This window comes from Pelobates fuscus, chromosome 13 (genome assembly GCF_036172605.1).
Source record: "Pelobates fuscus isolate aPelFus1 chromosome 13, aPelFus1.pri, whole genome shotgun sequence".
Lineage (NCBI taxonomy): Eukaryota > Metazoa > Chordata > Amphibia > Anura > Pelobatidae > Pelobates > Pelobates fuscus.
Window position 1 is genome coordinate 94023213 of NC_086329.1, and position 25535 is coordinate 94048747.

The window sequence follows — 25535 nt, forward strand, 5'->3', positions numbered from 1 at the left end:
ACACGTTTCACTCTTTCAAGACCTAAATTAACAGGGTTAATTACTAATGTGAGAATTCAAAGTGGATTCAAAAGTGAGTTTAAAATTTACGGTCAAAGTAGCTGAGAGGAATTTTTTTTTTTTTTTTTAAAGGGTTATTTACTAAATTCAAGAAAATTCTCATTTTGGTAAATACCTTTGTATGTCAGCAATGCTTTACATCCAGCTACTATAGCCTCAAATGTTAAATTAACTTGAATTCTTAATTTAGTAAATAATTCTGTCAGTGTAAAGATACACAGGGGAAATTGTGGAAATAAGACAGAGTCTGGAGAGGGCCACAGTCCAGAACAACCAGAGTGTTAGACCCCACATTGTTCAAAAATATTAGGGGATTATTCACTAAACAGCGATTTGTGCTGCGTTCACATATATAGGTCTGAATTATGCAAATGGTTAGCCTCTCACCAATAGAAACATAGAATGTGACGGCAGATAAGTCATTTGGCGCATCTAGTCTGCACTGTTTATTTAATTAATGTCACTGTTTAGTGAATAAATCCCCTATTCAGATGCAACCTAGCTTAAATTATGAATCAAATAAAAAATTAGATTAAAATGAAATCACTGACAGGTAATTAAAATTCATAGTACAACAATAAATTAAAACAACACGGGCAGTAAATTTCGTATTGTTTAACCCCTTAAGGACCAAATTTCTGGAATAAAAGGGAATCATGCCATGTCACACATGTCATGTGTCCTTAAGGGGTTAAGAGTTGCTGTTTATTTATGTACACTGTTTCATTTCTTTATTATGTTTTTCTGTCACAAAACGTACATACCCTGGCCAACCCTCAATGCATTGATTTTTATCGTATTAAACCTGCAGACAGTGTGGGGAATACTTTTGTACCCTATCTGTTAGCTACAAGAAACAAGAGGGGTATTTGTTTGTGTCCTGTGGAATAGGATTTAGATGAGCCATAGAAGCTTGAGTGTACTGTGTGTTACTTTATACCAAAAGCCATTCAAAGAAACGGGAATATGATGCAGTTGGGGCTTACAATGGTGGGTGTGTGCTAGGGGCATAGGGCTGGGGATAGAAGCTGGGGCCATTATGGGGCAGTACAAAGGACCGTATTATAGAATCGGATCTGCTGACTGGGTGTATCTGGCCAATGGGAGCTTGGAGTGAGAGCAGAGAGGAGAAGGAGAGGGGGGTGGATCTGGCCGTGGTCCAAAGCCCAGCGAAAGAATTCTGTGAGAAGCTATGGACTGTAAGCAGATCTACCCAGCAAACCGGTCTCATTTTTAAATGCAAGCATTGCCCAGGACAGCCCAGGGGTGGAAGAGGTACCCATGAAAGCGGAAACTTGTAGGACCAGGTCAGTCGCGGTCAGGGGACATCTGGCGCGTTCACCTCGTGTTCCACGGCTAACTGTCCTTTCATTCCATGGCGTTGTCTATCTATCTGTCACTTCTACTTGTTACCATTGTGTTAAGGGAGCACGTTATTAATCTGTCGTTGTAGCTTTTACCAGCGAAGCATCAGAATGAAAGAGGTAAAGTGCCCATGCCTGCAGAGCTTGCAATCTAATAGTTCAGCATGCAAAACCTGCTTTAAAGGCTACTGGCTGATGCATGCTTGCACGGATAGCTATAATATGCAGTGGCCACATTACAGCTGTCAGGATTTTTCCACATTCCTTCTGTGTTTGATATATCAGGTCAACAGGTGAAAATGATGTCACAGGCGACATAATTGGCCAAATCTGGGAAATGTGCCACGCGTTGACTGATGTCTGACCAACACTGATGATTATATTGTTATTCATTTGACTGAGATTTTTGAGAATTGGGACAGGATTTGCTGATTTGGGGTTAAATGATCCATTTTGAAGAAAAAAAAAAATCAACTTTTCTTTTTTCGTTTCCCCCCTAGCGTCGCTATTGCGGCCTCTGATTTGCAATGATTATTTCTCCCCAAATCCCAGTTCAATAAATAAACCCCATTACCTAAACATCGCCCTCCCCATTGCCATTTGTAAACCCAATGAACGTTCCCAAAAATTGTTTATTTGAAATAGAAAAGGCTTTAGTTTCTCTTTGCCTTTTTCAGAAACAGCAGCGGTTTACATCCACACCCCAATCATTAAAATGCATATTAAGGCTCAATGTCTAAGATGTTTAAATACCACCCACTATGTCTGCAGTGTTATCATCGTTGTGTGATTAATGTCAGTGTGCTTGAAAAAAACCTTTTCTGCAGAGCACAGTTGCCAAGATTTTCTAGATCATGTGACAGACAATATACAGCACACAGAGAATGTAGGAATCGCATATTTAAAGGGACACTAAAGTCCCCAGAAAATGTACTGCTTAATGTAGTAGTTGTGGTGTCTATAGCCTGTCCCTGCAGGCTTTTTACTGTAAACCGTGTAGTTTTTAAATTGCTGTCTACGGAAACTTATACTCTGTCACTCAGACGGCTACCAGTGGTGCTTCCTGGGTCAGTGCTGCACCTAGGTTTAGCATGTCCACGCTCTGCATGGAGACGCTGAACGCTCCCCATGGAAATGCAATGATTTAATGCACCTCTATAAGGAGATGCTGATTGGCGCGGCGTAGTGTTTTGTTGCGCATGCGCAATAGCCTCTCAATGCTTTCCTATCGGGAAGCATTGAATTGGCTGAGATTAACAAATTTTATGATCTCAGCCACTGAGGTGGAAAGAGGTGGGGCCAGTCACAGCGAGACCAGCGTGACGCTGATTTAAAGGTACGTAAAATACCTATTTAAAGGGAGGCAAGGGGGCTCGGTAACCTAAACAGTGTTTTACAAGAGGGTCCTCTAGTGGTCAGTCGGAAGTTGATCTTGTTGGCATTTGAGAGCATCGGTGACAACTCTCAGCCAATGAATGCAACTCTTTGTATAGGAAAAGAGAGATATGCACAGAATTGACAGTAGCCAGCTCTAAACGCTTGTTTCGGGCTGGATAATCATATACCAATGTTGCGGCCTGAGGGAGAATTTCCTCCAATTCCTGGTTTAGCCAGGCCTTCATGCCACCCAACCAAAATGACTTCTCTTTATTTATTACAAAATGGGAAATGTAAATGTTTTGTATTTTATTTTAATGTGTTATAGCGATGTCTATCACACAAGTCCCATATCCACCTATGATGTCTCTCCCCATCTCAGCCTTAGGTGGCCTGCTCCACACCCTCCATGTATCTTTTTATATTACCCTCTGTGTTGGGTGCCGCTCTTAATATGCATACCTACCAAGTGTCTCAGTTTAAGAGGTACAGTCCCTATTTTGGGCCCAAATCATTCCCTCTTTTCTGTCCTAATATTCCTCTTTTCTAGGAGCCCCATATTTTTGGGGTATCTGAAACAGAGCTCCACAGCAAATCTTAAAGCAGTGCTCCCCAGCTATTCCCTCACTGACACAATCTAAAGTGGCCATTTTTTCCCCATATTTGACATGTTGGGAAGTGTGCATCTGTTCTCTTTATGTGTCTCATTCAATCCCAGAGGCTCCATTGTATGGATCCGTCAAGTCCATCACCCCCTTGTATGGCTCTTTCTATCTCCCACACACACTGCGCCCGGTGCTCAGTTTAATTGAACATGTGTAGGGAGCGTGAGCTCATTGGCTGTGATAGCTGTGCCTTGCAATGCAGCACCACATACAATCTGGCGTAACTCTGCGGTGGTGTCCCTTCTTGGAGCACTCCCTTAAAGTCTCACCTAGAGTATTGTGTTCAGTTCTATAGAGCAGATCTCCAGGAGGATATAGAGAGGTAGTGATAGTACTTTATAGATCCCTGGTAAGATCTCACCTAGAGTATTGTGTTCAGTTCTATAGAGCAGATCTCCAGGAGGATATAGAGAGGTAGTGCTAGTACTTTATAGATCCCTGGTAAGATCTCACCTAGATTATTGTGTTCAGTTCTATAGAGCAGATCTCCAGGAGGATATAGAGAGGTAGTGATAGTACTTTATAGATGCCTGGTAAGATCTCACCTAGAGTATTGTGTTCAGTTCTATAGAGCCGATCTCCAGGAGGATATAGAGAGGTAGTGATAGTACTTTATAGATCCCTGGTAAGATCTCACCTAGAGTATTGTGTTCAGTTCTATAGAGCAGATCTCCAGGAGGATATAGAGAGGTAGTGATAGTACTTTATAGATCCCTGGTAAGATCTCACCTAGAGTATTGTATTCAGTTCTATAGAGTAGATCTCCAGGAGGATACAGAGAGGTAGTGATAGTACTTTATAGATCCCCGGTAAGATATCACCTAGAGTATTGTATTCAGTTCTATAGAGCAGATCTCCAGGCGGATATAGAGAGGTAGTGATAGTACTTTATAGATCCCTGGTAAGATCTCACCTAGAGTATTGGGTTCAGTTCTATAGAGCAGATCTCCAGGAGGATATAGAGAGGTAGTGAGAGCACTTTATAGATCCCCGGTAAGATCTCACCTAGAGTATTGTGTTCAGTTCTATAGAGCAGATCTCCAGGAGGATATAGAGAGGTAGTGATAGTACTTTATAGATCCCTGGTAATATCTCACCTAGAGTATTGTGTTCAGTTCTATAGAGCAGATCTCCAGGAGGACATAGAGAGGTAGTGATAGTACTTTATAGATCCCTGGTAAGATCTCACCTAGAGTATTGTGTTCAGTTCTATAGAGCAGATCTCCAGGAGGATATAGAGAGGTAGTGATAGTACTTTATAGATCCCTGGTAAGATCTCACCTGTGTTCAGTTCTATAGAGCAGATCTCCAGGAGGATACAGAGAGGTAGTGATAGTACTTTATAGATCCCTGGTAAGATCTCACCTAGAGTATTGTGTTCAGTTCTATAGAGCAGATCTCCAGGATATAGAGAGGTAGTGATAGTACTTTATAGATCCCTGGTAAGATCTCACCTAGAGTATTGTGTTCAGTTCTATAGAGGAGATCTCCAGGGGCATATAGAGAGGTAGTAAATGTACTTTATAGATCCCTGGTAAGATCTCACCTAGAGTATTGTGTTCAGTTCTATAGAGCAGATCTCCAGGGGCATATAGAGAGGTAGTGAATGTACTTTATAGATCCCTGGTAAGATCTCACCTAGAGTATTGTGTTCAGTTCTATAGAGCAGATCTCCAGGAGGATATAGAGAGGTAGTGATAGTACTTTATAGATCCCTGGTAAGATCTCACCTAGAGTATTGTGTTCAGTTCTATAGAGCAGATCTCCAGGATGATATAGAGAGGCAGTGATAGTACTTTATAGATCCCTGGTTAGATCTCACCTAGAGTATTGTGTTCATTTCTATAGAGCAGATCTCCAGGATGATATAGAGAGGCAGTGATAGTACTTTATAGATCCCTGGTAAGATCTCACCTAGAGTATTGTGTTCAGTTCTATAGAGCAGATCTCCAGGAGGATATAGAGAGGTAGTGATAGTACTTTATAGATCCCTGGTTAGATCTCACCTAGAGTATTGTGTTCATTTCTATAGAGCAGATCTCCAGGAGGATATAGAGAGGTAGTGATAGTACTTTATAGATCCCTGGTAAGATCTCACCTAGAGTATTGTGTTCAGTTCTATAGAGCAGATCTCCAGGAGGATATATAGAGGTAGTGATAGCACTTTATAGATCCCTGGTAAGATCTCACCTAGAGTATTGTGTTCAGTTCTATAGAGCAGATCTCCAGAAGGATACAGAGAGGTAGTGATAGTACTTTATAGATCCCTGGTAAGATCTCACCTAGAGTATTGTGTTCAGTTCTATAGAGCAGATCTCCAGGAGGATATAGAGAGGTAGTGATAGTACTTTATAGATCCCCGGTAAGATCTCACCTAGAGTATTTTATTCAGTTCTATAGAGCAGATCTCCAGGAGGATATAGAGAGGTAGTGATAGTACTTTATAGATCCCTGGTAAGATCTCACCTAGAGTATTGTGTTCAGTTCTATAGAGCAGATCTCCAGGAGGACATAGAGAGGTAGTGATAGTACTTTATAGATCCCTGGTAAGATCTCACCTAGAGTATTGTGTTCAGTTCTATAGAGCAGATCTCTAGGAGGATATAGAGAGGTAGTGATAGTACTTTATAGATCCCTGGTAAGATCTCACCTAGAGTATTGTGTTCAGTTCTATAGAGCAGATCTCCAGGAGGATATAGAGAGGTAGTGATAGCACTTTATAGATCCCCGGTAAGATCTCACCTAGAGTATTGTGTTCAGTTCTATAGAGCAGATCTCCAGGAGGACATAGAGAGGTAGTGATAGTACTTTATAGATCCCTGGTAAGATCTCACCTAGAGTATTGTGTTCAGTCCTATAGAGCAGATCTCCAGGAGGATATAGAGAGGTAGTGATAGTACTTTATATATCCCTGGTAAGATCTCACCTAGAGTATTGTGTTTAGTTCTATAGAGCAGATCTCCAGGAGGATATAGAGAGGTAGTGATAGTACTTTATAGATCCCTGGTAAGATCTCACCTAGAGTATTGTGTTCAGTTCTATAGAGCAGATCTCCAGGAGGATATAGAGAGGTAGTGATGGTACTTTATAGATCCCTGGTAAGATCTCACCTAGAGTATTGTGTTCAGTTCTATAGAGCAGATCTCCAGGAGGATACAGAGAGGTAGTGATAGTACTTTATAGATCCCTGGTAAGATCTCACCTAGAGTATTGTGTTCAGTTCTATATAGCAGATCTCCAGGAGGATATAGAGATGTAGTGATAGCACTTTATAGATCCCTGGTAAGATCTCACCTAGAGTATTGTGTTCAGTTCTATAGAGCAGATCTCTAGGAGGATATAGAGAGGTAGTGATAGTACTTTATAGATTCCTGGTAAGATCTCACCTAGAGTATTGTGTTCAGTTCTATAGAGGAGATCTCCAGGAGGCTATAGAGAGGTAGTGAATGAAGGTAGGTACCCTGAGATATGCCGATTCTCTTGCACAGATCTTGGCTGTTTACTGTTTTTCTACCGGCCTAATTGATGGAGCAAGCGGTGTATGTGGACAGTTTAATAGGCTGGAGAAGAATGTTGAAAAACTGATAGAGAAGGTGTAGTCCACACAGTTTTTGCCAGGGTAGCTAAAAACTTGTCTTTGGGGACTTTTACTGGAGGACGTGTATTCACACCCACACATAGTTAAAGCTACTGTTGGTCTTAGAAATCCCTATACTTAAAGCCTCTCTCTCGGTGATGCCATCTTTCCAAAGCCCGTGTTTAGGGTTGTTTTCTAAATACAGCTGCAAGCGTTTCCCACCGCAAGCCTCTCCTGGCACTTCCCCAAATTTACTGAACTGCATCAGATTAGACTGCAACGTGTAGATGTCAGATTGGCAAAAACATCTGGAATACATATTTGCTCCTGACAGTGCGAAGCGTAAAGGAAATAATATTTGTAAAAGTGAAGGGGAGGCTAAAGAATTTTTTGATTTTTTTTTTGCAGTGTCCTCTCTGTGTGTGCTCGGTTTCCTGAGTCCTCGTCTCTCGATCCCTCATGCCGAGATTCGGTTTGTGGTCACCTTGCACTGCGTGCCTTATTTCCTCTTTCTTTTCATCTGTGTTTTAGGACGGATGTTTGGTGGGGACAGAGACACTTGTTTGGGGGTTTGAGGGCGCAAGGCCCCGATCGTCTCCGAAGTTAGAATACCACACCTGTGCTCAAGATGCTAACGATCAAATTACCCCAAGTTTTCAGCGTCCATCAAATGCCCAGGGTAAGTCTTTGTGGTTGTTCTGTAAGCCTCTCCATTCTTTGATTCACTTCATCATGTTCATTAAGCAACATGTCCGAAATCTCTGTGCTGAAATTCAGCCGCAAACAGTGTGTACTGTGTCCAGAAACCTCAAAGGAAAAATAAAACGACTTCTCGTTCTACTAGGTATTTGTTAATATAGGATGGTTATTATGGGTATGAAAATGTATCCTTTTCTGTGAAAAAGAAAACCCAAATATCTCAAGCCTGGATCACAAATCCTGTCTCGATAAATCAAGATTAAAAAATATCCAATTAGCTACTGCCTGCACCCGGGGCCGCTCAGCTGAACTTCGGCCAAGGTCACAGCTCATAGCCCAGGAAGGAACCTTGGACGGGGGTCTGTTGGGTGTCGCGGGAAGGGGGCTTGTTGTCATTCCTGGTATGGGAAAAATGTATTGGCGCACACCTATCGCTTTTGATTGAACTGTATAAATCTCAATTGTGAACAAGTCTAAATCATAATAAAAAAATACCCAATAAATTTTATTTATTTATTTTTTGGGGCGGGACCTTTACCATCAGGGACATCCTCTAGTAGAGGTGACTTTTACTGACTGTTATACATCCTCTTGGAGAAATCCTATATAGATGGATGCTAACAGCGAAGGGTAGTATATACTAAGCATAACCTTCCAGTGGAGGCAGTAAAAACGGACAATAATAATAAAAATGTAGTAGATACCTAGAATAGCCTTCAGCGGAGGCAGTAAAGACTGATAGTGATAATGAAAGTGTAGTATATACCTGGAAAAGCCTTCCAGGGGATGCAGTTAAGGCTAACCGTGATATATAATAATAATAATATTAAAAGGGTAGTAGATAAATGGAATAGCCTTCCAGGGGATGCAGTTAAGGCTAACCGTGATATATAATAATAATAATAATATTAAAAGGGTAGTAGATAAATGGAATAGCCTTCCAGGGGATGCAGTTAAGGCTAACCATGATATATAATAATAATAATAATATTAAAAGGGTAGTAGATAAATGGAATAGCCTTCCAGTAGATGCAGTAAATGCTAATAATATTATTGAAAGAGTTGTAGTTACCTGGAATAGCCTTTCAGTGGAAGCAGTAAAGACTAACATTGTCAGCACAGCTAACAGCAATGTATAGTAGTAGATACCAGGAATACCTTTCAGTAGAAGTTGTAAAGTCTAATAGTGACATGAGAAGAGACGATACCCGTGATGGCCTTCCCTAAAAACCTGATCTCCTGCTAGCTGCAAGTTAAAAACTGAATGACTGGGAGGTGAATCAATATCGCGCTTCCGAAATGTAAACAACTGCTAATATTGGCAGCCAATCAGGGAGCAATAGCAATGCGTGAGATTTATATTACTCAAACCTGTTTCATAGTAAGTCAAAGCAAAAAACACCATTTTACAGAAAGGGTAGTAGATACCTGGAATTGCCTATCAGTGGAAGCAGTACACACTAGCAATATAGAAAGGGTAGTAGATACCTGGAATAGCCTTCCAGTAGAAGCAGTGCACGCCAACAATGATATAGAAAGAGTAGTAGATACCGGGAATAGCCTTCCAGGGGAAGCAGTAAATGCTAATAGTGATATAGAAAGAGTAGTAGATAACGGGAATAGCCTTCCAGGGGAAGCAGTAAATGCTAATAGTGATATAGAAAGAGTAGTAGCTACCGGGAATAGCCTTCCAGGGGAAGCAGTAAATGCTAATAGTGATATAGAAAGAGTAGTAGATACCGGGAATAGCCTTCCAGGGGAAGCAGTAAATGCTAATGGTGACATAGAAAGAGTAGTAGATACCGGGAATAGCTTTCCAGGGGAAGCAGTAAATGCTAATGGTGATATAGAAAGAGTAGTAGATACCGGGAATAGCCTTCCAGGGGAAGCAGTAAATGCTAATGGTGATATAGAAAGAGTAGTAGATACCAGAGGAAGCAGTAAATGCTAATAGTGATATAGAAATAGTAGTAGATACCGGGAATAGCCTTCCAGGGGAAGCAGTAAATGCTAATAGTGATATAGAACGAGTAGTAGATACTAGGAATAGAGGAATTGAAGAGTGTTTGGGATGTACATTTTGATTTTGCAAGAACAGGAAATAGAATGTTGTAATTTGTGTCTGTTCTATTGTTAGCATTAATGTTTATAGTTTCTAATGGAAAAGTTAAAATCTTGTGTTTGAAGTCTGTTGCTCCAGTTTAGAGGCAGCTGATTGGTTGCACAAAATGCGCAAATCAGAATTTTTTTATTTTATTGCTCACAATTTCTTAACCCCACATTCAGTGGCATCCCTGCTGGGTGGTGATGGTATCAATGTTGCATGCAAGTATAGGATTTATATTTGGTGTTTAAATGTGGAAGGTGTATTGGCATTTTTTTGTGCAGGGTGAGAAAGGTGTGTTGTTGTTTTTCACGCAGGGTGCAGAAGGTGTGTTGTTGTTTTTCACGCAGGGTGCGGAAGGTGTGTTGTTGATCTTTGTGCACGGTGTGGAAGGTGTGTTGTCGCTCTTTGTGCACGGTATGGAAGGTGTGTTGTTCTTTGTGCAGGGTGTGGAAGGTGTGTTGTTCTTTGTGCACGGTATGGAAGGTGTGTTGTCGCTCTTTGTGCACGGTATGGAAGGTGTGTTGTTCTTGGTGCAGGGTATGGAAGGTGTGTTGTTCTTTGTGCAGGGTATGGAAGGTGTGTTGTTCTTTGTGCAGGGTATGGAAGGTGTGTTGTTCTTGGTGCAGGGTATGGAAGGTGTGTTGTTCTTGGTGCAGGGTATGGAAGGTGTGTTGTTCTTGGTGCAGGGTATGGAAGGTGTGTTGTTCTTTGTGCACGGTATGGAAGGTGTGTTGTTCTTTGTGCAGGGTATGGAAGGTGTGTTGTTCTTTGTGCAGGGTATGGAAGGTGTGTTGTTCTTTGTGCAGGGTATGGAAGGTGTGTTGTTCTTGGTGCAGGGTATGGAAGGTGTGTTGTTCTTGGTGCAGGGTATGGAAGGTGTGTTGTTCTTGGTGCAGGGTATGGAAGGTGTGTTGTTCTTTGGGCACGGTATGGAAGGTGTGTTGTTCTTTGTGCAGGGTATGGAAGGTGTGTTGTTCTTTGTGCAGGGTATGGAAGGTGTGTTGTTCTTGGTGCAGGGTATGGAAGGTGTGTTGTTCTTTGTGCACGGTATGGAAGGTGTGTTGTTCTTTGTGCAGGGTATGGAAGGTGTGTTGTTCTTTGTGCAGGGTGTGGAAGGTGTGTTGTCGCTCTTTGTGCAGGGTATGGAAGGTGTGTTGTTCTTGGTGCAGGGTATGGAAGATGTGTTGTTCTTTGTGCAGGGTATGGAAGGTGTGTTGTTCTTTGTGCAGGGTATGGAAGGTGTGTTGTTCTTGGTGCAGGGTATGGAAGGTGTGTTGTTCTTTGTGCAGGGTATGGAAGGTGTGTTGTTCTTGGTGCAGGGTATGGAAGGTGTGTTGTTCTTGGTGCAGGGTATGGAAGGTGTGTTGTTCTTTGTGCACGGTATGGAAGGTGTGTTGTTCTTTGTGCAGGGTATGGAAGGTGTGTTGTTCTTGGTGCAGGGTATGGAAGGTGTGTTGTCGCTCTTTGGTGTTCAGTATATGGTGAGGTTCAGGTTTAATGTTCAGTATATGGTGAGTTGCAGAGTTTAATTTTCAGTATATGGTGAGGTGCAGGGTTCGGGGTTTAGTACATGGTGAGGTGCAGGTTTAGTGTTCAGTATATGGTGAGGTGCATGGTTTGGTGATCAGTATATTGCGAGGTTCAGGTTTAGTGTTCAGTATATGGTGAGGTGCAGGGTTTGGTGTTCAGTATATGGTGAGGTTCAGGTTTAGTGTTCAGTATATGGTGAGGTGCAGGGTTTGGTGTTCAGTATATGGTGAGGTTCAGGTTTAGTGTTCAGTATATGGTGAGGTGCAGGGTTTGGTGTTTAGTATATGGTGAGGTGCAGGGTTTGGTGTTCAGTATATGGTGAGGTGCAGGGTTTGGTGTTCAGTATATGGTGAGGTGCAGGGTTCGGTGTTTAGTATATGGTGAGGTGCAGGGTTTAGTGTTCAGTATATGGTGAGGTGCAGGGTTTAGTGTTCAGTATATGGTGAGGTGCAGAGTTTGGTGTTCAGTATATGGTGAAGTTCAGGTTTGGTGTTCAGTATATGGTGAGGTGCAGGTTTGGTGTTGAGTATATGGTGAGGTGCAGGTTTAGTGTTCAGTATATGGTGAGGTGCAGGTTTAGTGTTCAGTATATGGTGAGGTGCAGGGTTTAGTGTTCAGTATATGGTGAGGTGCAGAGTTTGGTGTTCAGTATATGGTGAGGTGCAGGGTTCGGTGTTCAGTACATGGTGAGGTGCAGGTTTAGTGTTCAGTATATGGTGAGGTGCAGGTTTAGTGTTCAGTATATGGTGAGGTGCAGGTTTAGTGTTCAGTATATGGTGAGGTGCAGGGTTTAGTGTTCAGTATATGGTGAGGTGCAGGGTTTAGTGTTCAGTATATGGTGAGGTGCAGGGTTCGGTGTTTAGTATATGGTGAGGTGCAGGGTTTGGTGTTCAGTATATGGTGAGGTGCAGGTTTAGTGTTCAGTATATGGTGAGGTGCAGGGTTTAGTGTTCAGTATATGGTGAGGTGCAGGGTTTGGTGTTCAGTATATGGTGAGGTGCAGGGTTTAGTGTTCAGTATATGGTGAGGTGCAGGGTTTGGTGTTCAGTATATGGTGAGGTGCAGGGTTTAGTGTTCAGTATATGGTGAGGTGCAGGGTTTAGTGTTCAGTATATGGTGAGGTGCTGGTTTAGTGTTCAGTATATGGTGAGGTGCAGGGTTTAGTGTTCAGTATATGGTGAGGTGCAGGGTTTGGTGTTCAGTATATGGGGAGGTTCAGGTTTAGTGTTCAGTATATGGTAAGGTGCAGGGTTTGGTGTTGAGTATATGGTGAGGTGCAGGTTTGGTGTTGAGTATATGGTGAGGTGCAGGTTTGGTGTTGAGTATATGGTGAGGTGCAGGTTTGGTGTTCAGTATATGGTGAGGTTCAGGTTTAGTGTTCAGTATATGGTGAGGTGCAGGGTTTGGTGTTCAGTATATGGTGAGGTGCAGGTTTGGTGTTGAGTATATGGTGAGGTGCAGGTTTGGTGTTGAGTATATGGTGAGGTGCAGGTTTAGTGTTCAGTATATGGTGAGGTGCAGGGTTCGGTGCTTAGTATATGGTGAGGTGCAGGGTTTGGTGTTCAGTATATGGTGAGGTGCAGGGTTTGGTGTTCAGTATATGGTGAGGTGCAGGGTTCGGTGTTTAGTATATGGTGAGGTGCAGGGTTTAGTGTTCAGTATATGGTGAGGTGCAGGGTTTAGTGTTCAGTATATGGTGAGGTGCAGAGTTTGGTGTTTAGTATATGGTGAAGTTCAGGTTTGGTGTTCAGTATATGGTGAGGTGCAGGTTTGGTGTTGAGTATATGGTGAGGTGCAGGTTTAGTGTTCAGTATATGGTGAGGTGCAGGGTTCGGTGTTCAGTACATGGTGAGGTGCAGGTTTAGTGTTCAGTATATGGTGAGGTGCAGGTTTAGTGTTCAGTATATGGTGAGGTGCAGGTTTAGTGTTCAGTATATGGTGAGGTGCAGGGTTTAGTGTTCAGTATATGGTGAGGTGCAGGGTTTAGTGTTCAGTATATGGTGAGGTGCAGGGTTCGGTGTTTAGTATATGGTGAGGTGCAGGGTTTGGTGTTCAGTATATGGTGAGGTGCAGGTTTAGTGTTCAGTATATGGTGAGGTGCAGGGTTTAGTGTTCAGTATATGGTGAGGTGCAGGGTTTGGTGTTCAGTACATGGTGAGGTGCAGGGTTTAGTGTTCAGTATATGGTGAGGTGCAGGGTTTGGTGTTCAGTATATGGTGAGGTGCAGGGTTTAGTGTTCAGTATATGGTGAGATGCAGGGTTTGGTGTTCAGTATATGGTGAGGTGCAGGGTTCGGTGTTTAGTATATGGTGAGGTGCAGGGTTTGGTGTTCAGTATATGGTGAGGTGCAGGTTTAGTGTTCAGTATATGGTGAGGTGCAGGGTTTGGTGTTCAGTATATGGTGAGATGCAGGGTTTGGTGTTCAGTATATGGTGAGATGCAGGGTTTGGTGTTCAGTATATGGTGAGGTGCAGGGTTTAGTGTTCAGTATATGGTGAGGTGCAGGGTTTAGTGTTCAGTATATGGTGAGGTGCAGGGTTTGGTGTTCAGTATATGGTGAGGTGCAGGGTTTAGTGTTCAGTATATGGTGAGGTGCAGGTTTAGTGTTCAGTATATGGTGAGGTGCAGGGTTTGGTGTTCAGTATATGGTGAGATGCAGGGTTTGGTGTTCAGTATATGGTGAGATGCAGGGTTTGGTGTTCAGTATATGGTGAGGTGCAGGGTTTGGTGTTCAGTATATGGTGAGGTGCAGGGTTTAGTGTTCAGTATATGGTGAGGTGCAGGTTTAGTGTTCAGTATATGGTGAGGTGCAGGGTTTGGTGTTCAGTATATGGTGAGGTGCAGGGTTTGGTGTTCAGTATATGGTGAGGTGCAGGGTTCGGTGTTTAGTATATGGTGAGGTGCAGGGTTTGGTGTTCAGTATATGGTGAGGTGCAGGTTTAGTGTTCAGTATATGGTGAGGTGCAGGGTTTGGTGTTCAGTATATGGTGAGATGCAGGGTTTGGTGTTCAGTATATGGTGAGATGCAGGGTTTGGTGTTCAGTATATGGTGAGGTGCAGGGTTTAGTGTTCAGTATATGGTGAGGTGCAGGGTTTAGTGTTCAGTATATGGTGAGGTGCAGGGTTTGGTGTTCAGTATTTGGTGAGGTGCAGGGTTTAGTGTTCACTATATGGTGAGGTGCAGGTTTAGTGTTCAGTATATGGTGAGGTGCAGGGTTTGGTGTTCAGTATATTGTGAGATGCAGGGTTTGGTGTTCAGTATATGGTGAGATGCAGGGTTTGGTGTTCAGTATATGGTGAGGTGCAGGGTTTAGTGTTCAGTATATGGTGAGGTGCAGGGTTTAGTGTTTAGTATATGGTGAGGTGCAGGGTTTGGTGTTCAGTATATGGTGAGGTGCAGGTTTAGTGTTCAGTATATGGTGAGGTGCAGGTTTAGTGTTCAGTATATGGTGAGGTGCAGGTTTGGTGTTCAGTATATGGTGAGGTGCAGGGTTTAGTGTTCAGTATATGGTGAGGTGCAGGGTTTGGTGTTGAGTATATGGTGAGGTGCAGAGTTTGGTGTTCAGTATATGGTGAGATGCAGGGTTTGGTGTTCAGTATATGGTGAGGTGCAGGGTTCGGTGTTCAGTATATGGTGAGGTGCAGGGTTTGGTGTTCAGTATATGGTGAGGTGCAGGGTTTAGTGTTCAGTATGTGGTGAGGTGCAGGGTTTGGTGTTCAGTATATGGTGAGGTGCAGGGTTTAGTGTTCAGTATATGGTGAGGTGCAGGTTTGGTGTTCAGTATATGGTGAGGTGCAGGTTTGGTGTTCAGTATATGGTGAGGTGCAGGGTTTAGTGTTCAGTATGTGGTGAGGTGCAGGGTTTGGTGTTCAGTATATGGTGAGGTGCAGGGTTTAGTGTTCAGTATATGGTGAGGTGCAGGTTTGGTGTTCAGTATATGGTGAGGTGCAGGTTTGGTGTTCAGTATATGGTGAGGTGCAGGCTTGGTGTTCAGTATATGGTGAGGTTCAGGTTTAGTGTTCAGTATATGGTGAGGTGCAGGGTTTGGTGTTCAGTATATGGTGAGGTGCAGGGTTCGGTGTTCAGTATATGGTGAGGTGCAGGGTTTGGTGTTCAGTATATGGTGAGGTGCAGGGTTTGGTGTTCAGTATATGGTGAGGTGCAGGGTTTGGTGTTCAGTACATGGTGAGGTGCAGGGTTTGGTGTTCAGTATATGGTGAGGTGCAGGTTTAGTGTTCAGTATATGGTGTGGTGCAGGTTTAGTGTTCAGTATATGGTGAGGTGCAGGGTTTGGTGTTCAGTATATGGTGAGGTGCAGGGTTTGGTGTTCAGTATATGGTGAGGTGCAGGGTTTGGTGTTCAGTATATGGTGAGGTGCAGGGTTTGGTGTTCAGTATATGGTGAGGTGCAGGGTTTGGTGTTCAGTATATGGTGAGGTGCAGGGTTTGGTGTTCAGTATATGGTGAGGTGCAGGGTTTGGTGTTCAGTATATGGTGAGGTGCAGGTTTAGTGCTCTTTCCATAGAGAATTACTGTGTTTTAGCTGGACTTGGAAGACACTCACCGGGGCATAGTTTACTGTCTCGTTCCTGTAGTGTTTATCCTAAAACGAATGCAGAGTCTTCCTGTAACTCAATGAAGTGTGTGAGTGTCTCTGAGTATATAAGCTCAGCAAATCGAAACGAACAAATTAACTCAATAAATTCTTCCTTATGAAGCTCTAAAAATCACATACAAAATACAAAATAAACATCCACCCGTCATTCTTCCTGGAAGAGTGCCTCCGAAGTTTCCTACAAAACCCTCTTGTCATTCTGTCTTAAGAATGTACGGCAAAGGTGGTGGTATGTCTAGCAAAGTCCCTCTAGGTACTCACCACCACCACTGTCCATCGTGTGCAAACCTTCTCTGCCTTCCTGAGACCTTACAGAAGAGCACATCGGTTTTAAATATCCAGTTTTAGTTAAATCTGTGAAAAGAGAGTGGTTAATAAGTAGATCTTTGTACTATCACTGTGTATTATGATCTTTTCACAAACACAGGCCCTTCCGTCTAATCCTTTCTCTGACATTTTAATATCTAATGGAATGTAGTACTGCCCACTGCTTAACCGGAAAGAAATACACTAACACCCATTTCTGAAATACAACTTAAAGAGATATTAATTTAGCTCGACTTCTCCTAGTCGTGAAACAGACATCTAGACTCAAATTAAGAGGAGTTTTAAAAAAAAAAAAAACAGATTTCATCCCTGTTAGTGACATGATGTTTTGGGGGGGCTGCAAGTTGATTAATGTTATTCCAGTTAAACAAAAAGCAACTGAGTTTTTCTTCAATAACATAAGGGAAGCTATTGTTAGAAGAGAGGAGAATTTATGGTGGTTGTTGGCAAGAGCATGGACAAACATAACCTAGACCATTTTTGGACCACTCCATGTAAACGCTGGAATTGGTTTAGTAGTTTTATGGCTTTAGTGTAAAGGAGAGAGATGTCTACCTTCTCCCCATCGTGGGAGCAGTTTAGAGATTCTTTAACGTCACCTTATATCTGCCTCCAGGTATTTTGGGAAGATGGCATCATGTCTGGCTACCGTCACCCCAAGAGCTCAGCTCTGGACTGTCTGCTTAGTTCATTCCAAATGACCAACGAAACTGTGAATATATGGACCCACTTCCTGCCCACGTGGTGAGTGCAAAAGCATCTGCTCATGATTTTTATAGCAGATATGTAGATTGATATAGCGTTGAATCCAAACAGAGCCAACTTAGTCCGTTCATCTTTCTGTGGTCGATATAATGACAACCAATGGATTGTGGAATAATATATGTACCCCATAATATATGTGTTCCCATGTTAAAAGGCAGATAATAGTATTATTAGTGTTTGTTACGTACAGATCCTGACAAAATAAGGGAATATGTTTTAAGGCCCTCCTAGGCGCTGCTTCATTCATATGTATACACACAGATCATGCACATTGGAGCATTTTTAGTAAAAAAAAGAAGTATCAAAAAGGGGATCCCTCCTTCCTAAGCAAATTGCACCACAATACCTCTTTTAATATAATATCATCAATATTTCATTCTAAAACCAATAGGTACACAATAATTTTTTTCTGAAACTAATAAGGTTCTAGGCTTATAATTGGGAGATGAAATGTGGTTTTAAAATAGCTGTACTACTGGCCATCCCAAAACTATACCCTGTACCTTTCCCTATAACACTTGAGATCAAGATCCTGGAGAAGCAGGGGTGAGTGAGTCCTTCTGCACGATTTGTGGTTGTCTTTTGTACCAGTCACCTGCTAAGAAAGCTGGAGCTAGGTGGGAAGGTATTAGCATCACACACCAGGGTATCAGAGGTATTTTGGAAATGATTATGATATCATTCATGTATTTGTGGAGGAAGTACCTGAGGATTTGGTCACTGACTGTTATTTTTTTATGTCTCTCAAGGTATTTTCTCTGGAGGTTCCTGCTGATCTCATACAGCCTCGACTTTTTCGGACAGTCGTATAACTGGCCCCTCTTGGTCTACATGATGCTAATCTGCCTGTACCCGTTCATGTCCAGCGTTGCCCACACTTTCAGTAGCATGTCTACCCATGCCCGCCACATCTGCTACTTCTTGGATTATGGAGCCCTGAGCCTCTACAGTTTGGGTATATGCCACTACGTAGACACTCAGTCATTCCCTGGCTTGTAGGTGTTCTCACCGTATCATTTCACACACAGAGGGTGGGATTGTAATGATGTGACATTGTTCAAATAGGGGAAATTTCAAAGAAATGTCTCTATTATGTTATAACTAAAATTAACGTTTAAATCCACGTTATTTTTGTAGGTGGGATCTAAACGTTCATGACATAACTCGTGTAACATATTTGTGGTTAAATCTGCTAAACTGTAAAGCAGGCTCAGGGAAATTTGCTAAATATGTATGACAACATAAACTCACCACCTGTAGGAACTAGGAAGAAGATCCATTCCTATACTTTGGACAATGTCGCCATTGGAAACTACAGCTGCTTGTTAAAAAACATTGCTGTCTGGGAACTTTTTGATTTGTGTGTCTGATGCTCAAGGTCAGAAACTGGCTTTCTCAAGGTCACAGCTAGTCAGCGGAACCCAGCACTAAATCTTCTACAATCCATTATTAAAGGGACACTCCAGGCACCCAGACCCTTCTGCCCATTGGAGTGGTCTGGGTGCCAACTCCCACTACTCTTTACCCTGCAAGTGTAATTATTGCAGTTTTTTATAAACTGCAATAATTACCTTGAAGGGTTAACTCCACCTCTAGTGGCTGTCTACTAGATAGCCACTAGAGGGCACTTCCTGGTTCCTAGCACATGAAACCTGTGCTAGAGCGTCGCTGTGTGAGGACCTCCAGCGTCACTCATTTCCCCATAGGAAAGCATTGAAATGCATTTTCAATGCTTTCCTATGGGGAGCGCTAATGTGCATGCGTGGCATTGCCGCGCATGCGCATTAGGTCTCCCCGGCCGGTGGGCGGGATCAGTCTAGCCCACCGGCCGGCAGAGTCAGAAGGAGGAGCGGCGCGGAGGGACAACGTCGCTGCCTCAGGTAAGTTACTGAAGGGGTTTTCACCCCTTCAGCAGCCGGGGTTTGAGGGGTGGGAGGGAGAGGGAACCTGCAGTGCCAGGAAAACGGATTGTTTTCCTGGCACTGGAGTTTCCCTTTAAGCACTTTGAAAAAGCATTTCAAAGATTGTGTCTGTAATAGAATTTTCATGTATGATTTTGGTTTTGTGTCACAAAGTCCAGCATTGGAAAGAGTTCATTGTTTCCAAGCAGAATATTGTTATAGATAAAGTAGCAAAGCTGCGGGGAATCTCCTCTATAGAACTGAACACAATACTCTAGGTGAGATCTTACCAAGGATCTATAAAGTGCTATCACTACCTCTCTATATCCTCCTGGAGATCTGCTCTATAGAACTGAACACAATACTCTAGGTGAGATCTTCCCAGGGATCTATAAAGTACTATCACTACCTCTCTATATCCTCCTGGAGATCTGCTCTACAGAACTGAACCCAATACTCTAGGTGAGATCTTACCAGGGATCTATAAAGTACTATCACTACCTCTCTATATCCTCCTGGAGATCTGCTCTATAGAACTGAACACAATACTCTAGGTGAGATCTTACCAGGAATCTATAAAGTACCATCACTACCTCTTTATATCCTCCTGGAGATCTGCTCTATAGAACTGAACACAATACTCTAGGTGAGATCTTACCAGGAATCTATAAAGTACTGTCACTATCTCTCTATATCCTCCTGGAGATCTGCTCTATAGAACTGAACACAATACTCTAGGTGAGATCTTACCAGGGATCTATAAAGTACTATCACTACCTCTCTATATCCTCCTGGAGATCTGCTCTATAGAACTGAACACAATACTCTAGGTGAGATCTTACCGGGGATCTATAAAGTACTATCACTACCTCTCTATATCTTCCTGGAGATCTGCTCTATAGAACTGAACACAATACTCTATGTGAGATCTTACCAGGGATCTATAAAGTACTATCACTACCTCTCTATATCCTCCTGGAGATCTGCTCTATAGAACTGAACACAATACTCTAGGTGAGATCTTACCAGGGATCTATAAAGTACTATCACTACCTCTCTGTATCCTCCTGGAGATCTGCTCTATAGAATTGAACACAATACTCTAGGTGAGATCTTACCAGGGATCTATAAAGTACTATCACTACCTCTATATATCAGGGATTTGTATAGGGATATCACTGCCTCTGCGCACTGCACACTGCGCATGTTCACTGTGCATGTCTTTTATTTCCCGCACAGGCTGTGCCTTCACATACGGAGCCTATGTAATGCCTGATTGCTGGATAAACAGTACCCTACATCATTATTTTGTCCCTGTGGCGGCTTTTAACACTTTTATATGCACCGGCCTGTCCTGTTACTCTCGGTAAGAAGTGCCCTTTTCTCCTATTGCCTCACAATTCATGACACAGTCATTGTCTCTGTTTCCTACATCCCCTGGCTTTGGCTTCAGTTTGCATCTTCCAGTTCCACTGGTCTCCACCGTGTCTGTGTGTAACTCTACTGGATGTCTACGCATTATCCAGATGCTTTTTGCAATTTTCCCAGAATTTGAAGTGTGAATTTTGATGAAGTTGCCTGCTTTCCAGAGCTGATATTTACTCTCTGTAACTTACGGTTACCTGTATTGAATATGTGACTGTTAATCAAATAGTCTCCAACGGTGATTATCTCACGATTAGATGGTTGTATTTCTATTATTGTTTTATTTTTACAGGTTCCTAGAAGTGGAGCGGCCTGCCCTTAGTAAAGTCCTGCGCACTGCCGCATTTGTCCACCCATTTGTGTTTGACAACATCCCACTCTTTTATAGGGTAAGTTGTAGGACATGGAACATCCGAAATGAACATTTAAACATTTCGTTCTTTCCATGTATGTACGTAGCGGGGAATGTGGTGTGACTAAAAGACAGAGACTACCCCACTTATCCCCCCAATAACGACAGACAATGAATATTGGATAGAACAGGCCACAGTATTTATTAAAACTTACAACTGTAGGACTCATCCGAACTTTATTCTTTTCCTTTAATTCAAATATAAATAAACACATAAATATATATACATACCATAATTAACATATAAATTAACACGTATTGCCCTAAAGCCTCCAACTTAAATAACCGTCTTTGCCAACGAACTTAACCAGTGCCTATGCACCAAAAAACTTTACCCACTGGTGTCTCACCTCCCCACTCGTCCAAACCAAAATTTCCATCATCTTAAATGCTCTACCACCAGCCGGCTTATTGCTCGGTGGGCACGTCCTACTCGGTAACTTAAAAGTTTACCTTACAGAGCAGGCAAGGTTGAGACCCACCTTGTCCATCTCCTGACATTCCATCTGCTCCCCAACCCTGTTGGCAAGGACACGCTCCCCGCTAGCTGTGACGAAACAAAAACATAAAATTAGGGTGGGTGGGAGGGAAGTTGTTTGCTGGCCAGAATCCCAAAAGGCACTGAGGTAAGATGATCCCTGCCCCACTACAAACACATAACCACTCCCCTAAACACATACAGCAAATCACTAGCACCATCCCCACACTCATACATGTGCCCTTGTCCGTTTAGCTGTGCTAACTCCCCAGGGCCTAATCCTGTAAGAACCATTAAAGGATCACTATGGGGTCAGAAACACAAACATGTATTCCTGACCCTGTAGGGTTAAAACCACCATCTGGCCCCCCTTGCCTCCATAAATATAGTAAAATCTTACTTGAATTAAAGTCCGGAGCTGCTTAGTTTGTGCCTGTTTCCTTTTGACCTGCCCACTGCCTGCTGACATCATCAGAAGTGGTAGCCTGATCCAATCACAGTGCTTCCCCATAGGATTGGCTGAAACTGTCAAGGAGGCAGATCAGGGGCAGAGCCAGCATGATTCAAACACAGCCCTGGCCAATCAGCATCTCCTCATAGAGATACATTGAATCAATTAATCTCTATGAGGAAAGTTCAGTGTCTGCATGCAGATGGAGGAGATACTGAATGTTTGGATGCATTTTAGGCAGCCATGACCCAGGAAGGATCTCTAACAGCCATCTGAGGAGTGGCCAGTACAGTTATCACTAGGCTGTAATGTAAACACTGCATTTTCTCTGAAAAGACGGTGTTTACAGCAAAAAGCCTGAAGGTAATGATTCTACTCACCAGAACAAATTCAATAAGCTGCAGTTGTTCTGGTGACTATAGTGTCCCTTTAAGCCATAGACGATTAAGGGTAGAAACCGTCTGTTGTTGAACATCATCTTCTGCAATGATTTGCCATATATTCATTTTATTTAATGTATAAAAAAAAAAAAAGCATTTGGATTACAAATCCACATTTTTTCCTAGTTATTTTCTATTTTTTTTTTCGTTTTGTGAATGTAATCAGTGGTAAAATCATCAGAAAATGAAAGGAGCAAACCATCTAAAAGAGGAATAATATGTTTCAGAAAGATTGATCGTTTTTGGTGAACACCAGAAAAGGTCAAAAAAAGACAGCAATGCATAAACAGTGGTTTTATAGATAAGAGAATGGCGCATGTTCACAAAAGTGGTGCATATTGACAATGTGAATGTGACAATTTTTATACATAACTTACAATATTTTAATTAAATGTCTTTTGACAGCTTTTCTTCTGTTTTGGTGGAGACTGCACAAGGAACGAGGCTATCCCTCTACACATCTATCATCTCATCTTTGCTCTGCTTACTGGCTTCCTCTTTGCTTCCCATCTGCCCGAACGCCTGGCTCCCGGACGATTCGACTACTTTGGTAAAATGTGCAGGGATTTTTGACATCACACTCAAGGTGAAAAAAACTAAAACATAGGTGACATCAGGTCCTATGTAGCATTATTCATCTGGTCATGATAGATAGACATTGACCTCAGAATTATAGGACAACTCAGAGCAGAGATTATTATCGCATTGAATGTAATATGACGTTCGGGGGGTCACACTGTGACGGAGTTTGCAAATTCCGCTATGGACCTACAAGATGGCAGAAATAGACAGGATTAATCACTAAAGAAAGAATTGCCATGAATTCAAAGTGAATTTTAAATTTTAGATGAGCCCGAAAAAATAGTTTTAAGCTTGGCTATTTTGGCCTGTTTTGAAATTTACTTTGGATTCGTAACAATTCACACTTTAGCTGCTAACCCTTAGAGATATTTCCTCAGTTTGAGACATAGTTCTCTCTCCAAGTTACCTGCTGGGAAATTGGAGATTAGGGTCTAAAAGCAGACCATATCGACCATCACGGATGTACTGAAATTCCTTAAACATTAATCTGTGTATGTAGATGTGTCTTTATGTATGTTAGCGTGTTCTTCCACACATGTCGTAATATGGGGCTCTTGTAACTCCATTGCAGGTCACAGCCATCAGCTGTTCCACATCTGCGCCGTTCTGGGGACGCACTTCCAACTGGAAGCTGTACTCTGTGACCGCTCCTCCCGGGAAGCTTGGCTCACCATGTATTCCCAGGCCGACTCTCTCTCCAGCACCCTGGGGGTCGTCGCCACGTCTGTGATCGGAAACATAATACTAATCTGTTTCTTCACCGCCACCCTCCTGTGGTCCCCACGTGCTGACTCCATACTGCAGAGCCACATCCCTGGAGACGCCAAATGCAAGGAGCATTGACACTGCTGCAGGGTGGCCAAGAACTCAGCAGCAGGCCCACCCTGCCTGCTCGGCCAGTATGTATCTGTTTTAACAACCACACTCTGGGGACTCCCTAAGCTAACCCCCCAGGGTGCTCTTCCGTCTTTTGCAGAGGGTGTTTTGGATCAGGGTCAGATGTCTTCCATACATATTACCTCGATAAGAAAGGCCTGAGGTCTTAGTTTTGTATTCTCAATAATTAATCTGCTCTGGTATATAGCAGTACTGAGTATCTTTGTCCAAACTACTTTGTTAAAGCTTTGCTACATCAGAAGGAAGATTTGTTAGTACTGTTTAGAGAAGGAATTTCCAAGTTGGTCAATGTTGTTAAAGCTCAAGGATAATCCAATGTCCATTATTTTTTTTTGGTCTACAGTTCCATAATTTATTGCCTGCCCAACAAAGATGGATAATCCAGCATTAGACACCTATACACTCCTAACTGGTGGAAGTGTAAAGTCATGCTCCACAACATTGACATTAATTGAGGGTCCCTGGCCACCTACAGTCTTCCCAATTACAGTGTATACCATCAAGTGCACACAAATGCAATTAGGTGAAAGCAGGCTCTACACTTAAGTGAAGGATTCCCTTAACCTTCACAGTACAATACGTGATAAGAACAGAATATAAGTGGAGCTCTGAAATACCTGAACAGATGAGTATTGTTGATTAAAGTGCTATTACAATAATCTGCAAATAATAAACAATCAAATCATAGTGTAGATAGTTATTACAACCAAAGGTGAATAAAGTAATCTAAATTGGCAATTAACAAATATAGAGCCAAAAGACCACCTGGCTCTAGTGAAAACCGCCTTGAGATCTTTTAAGGGAGATCCACTGCCCTCTTTTGGTCTCCTTCTGGTCTCCTCCACATCCGATTTGCATATAGAGACGAACAGGATAACTCCAGAGATGAGTTATTGATAAGAATATAAAAATTGATAAGAATAAAAAGTCTTTAAATAAGTCCAAAACGCGTTTCGCCATTAATTGGCTTCCTCAGTTGGTATGTTTCTCATGCTGCGTCCTTTTCCTCTTTTATGTGGTCTTGATGATCAAATTGCCGACATCTGTGAAACCGGAAATTCGTTTCGTGGAACGCACGCAAAGCTAGTTGAAACTAGATTTTTTAAGACAAACACAGATAATTAAAGAACAGTTCTTGGAGAAAGGATATAAGGAGAACGATCTTCAAAAAAGCATAGAAGAAACAAAAATACTTGAAAGAAAGAACCTACTCACTTGTAAAAAGAAAAAAACAAGTATAGAAGATAATAAATGTAATATTCCCTTTATCTGTAATCGGATTTATCGGTACGAACTCTGGAGGTGGAACGCATACGTTGCGTTCCACGAAGAACAAGGAAGTAGAAAGCCGAGTCACATGACGACGCACGAACATGCGTTTCAACTAGCTTTACGTGCGTTCCACGAAACGAATTTCCGGTTTCACAGATGTCGGCAATTTGATCATCAAGACCACATAAAAGAGGAAAAGGACGCAACATCAGAAACATACCAACTGAGGAAGCCAATCAATGGCGAAACGCGTTTTGGACTTATTTAAAGACTTTTTATTCTTATCAATTGATTTTTAAAAAGTATATTTATATTCTTGTTTATTTTATTTAATAAATTTCGTCTCACTCATCTCTGGAGTTATCCTGTTCGTCTCTATATGCAAATTGGATGTGGAGGAGACCAGAAGGAGACCAAAAGAGGGCAGTGGATCTCCCTTAAAAGATCCCAAGGCGGTTTTCACTAGAGCCAGGTGGTCTTTTGGCTCTATATTTGTGAGTTGCCAATTTAGATTACTTCATTCACCTTTGGTTGTAATAACTATCTACACTATGATTTGATTGTTTATTATTTGCAAATTATTGTACTAGC

The 25535-nt window shown here is 42.3% G+C and overlaps 1 protein-coding gene across 3 annotated transcripts; it reads left to right on the forward strand.

Moving 5' to 3' along the window:
• The first annotated feature begins 1241 nt into the window (after positions 1–1241).
• Positions 1242–24226, forward strand: PAQR6 (progestin and adipoQ receptor family member 6). 3 transcript variants are annotated; one of them, XM_063440269.1, is made up of 8 exons: positions 1242–1367; positions 7575–7722; positions 16938–17065; positions 17836–18041; positions 20227–20353; positions 20705–20801; positions 22599–22743; positions 23347–24226. In XM_063440269.1, exons 2-8 carry the CDS (start codon positions 7672–7674, stop codon positions 23616–23618), a joined length of 1026 nt encoding a protein of 341 aa, XP_063296339.1. In that variant the 5' UTR covers positions 1242–1367; positions 7575–7671; the 3' UTR covers positions 23619–24226. The 3 variants fall into 3 exon arrangements, with proteins under 3 accessions (XP_063296339.1, XP_063296341.1, XP_063296340.1); XM_063440271.1 differs by lacking the exon at positions 1242–1367 and adding an exon at positions 1474–1544; XM_063440270.1 differs by lacking the exon at positions 1242–1367 and having other exon boundaries at positions 7257–7722.
• The last annotated feature ends 1309 nt before the right edge of the window (positions 24227–25535 follow it).

Excerpts from the sequence above, each read along its gene's own strand:
- PAQR6 (XM_063440269.1), top strand. The coding sequence starts at position 7,672 with ATGCTAACGATCAAATTACCCCAAGTTTTCAGCGTCCATCAAATGCCC. Across the intron at positions 17,066-17,835 it reads ACCCACTTCCTGCCCACGTG|GTATTTTCTCTGGAGGTTCC; the intron begins GTGAGTGCAAAA and ends ATGTCTCTCAAG. Across the intron at positions 20,802-22,598 it reads ACATCCCACTCTTTTATAGG|CTTTTCTTCTGTTTTGGTGG; the intron begins GTAAGTTGTAGG and ends GTCTTTTGACAG.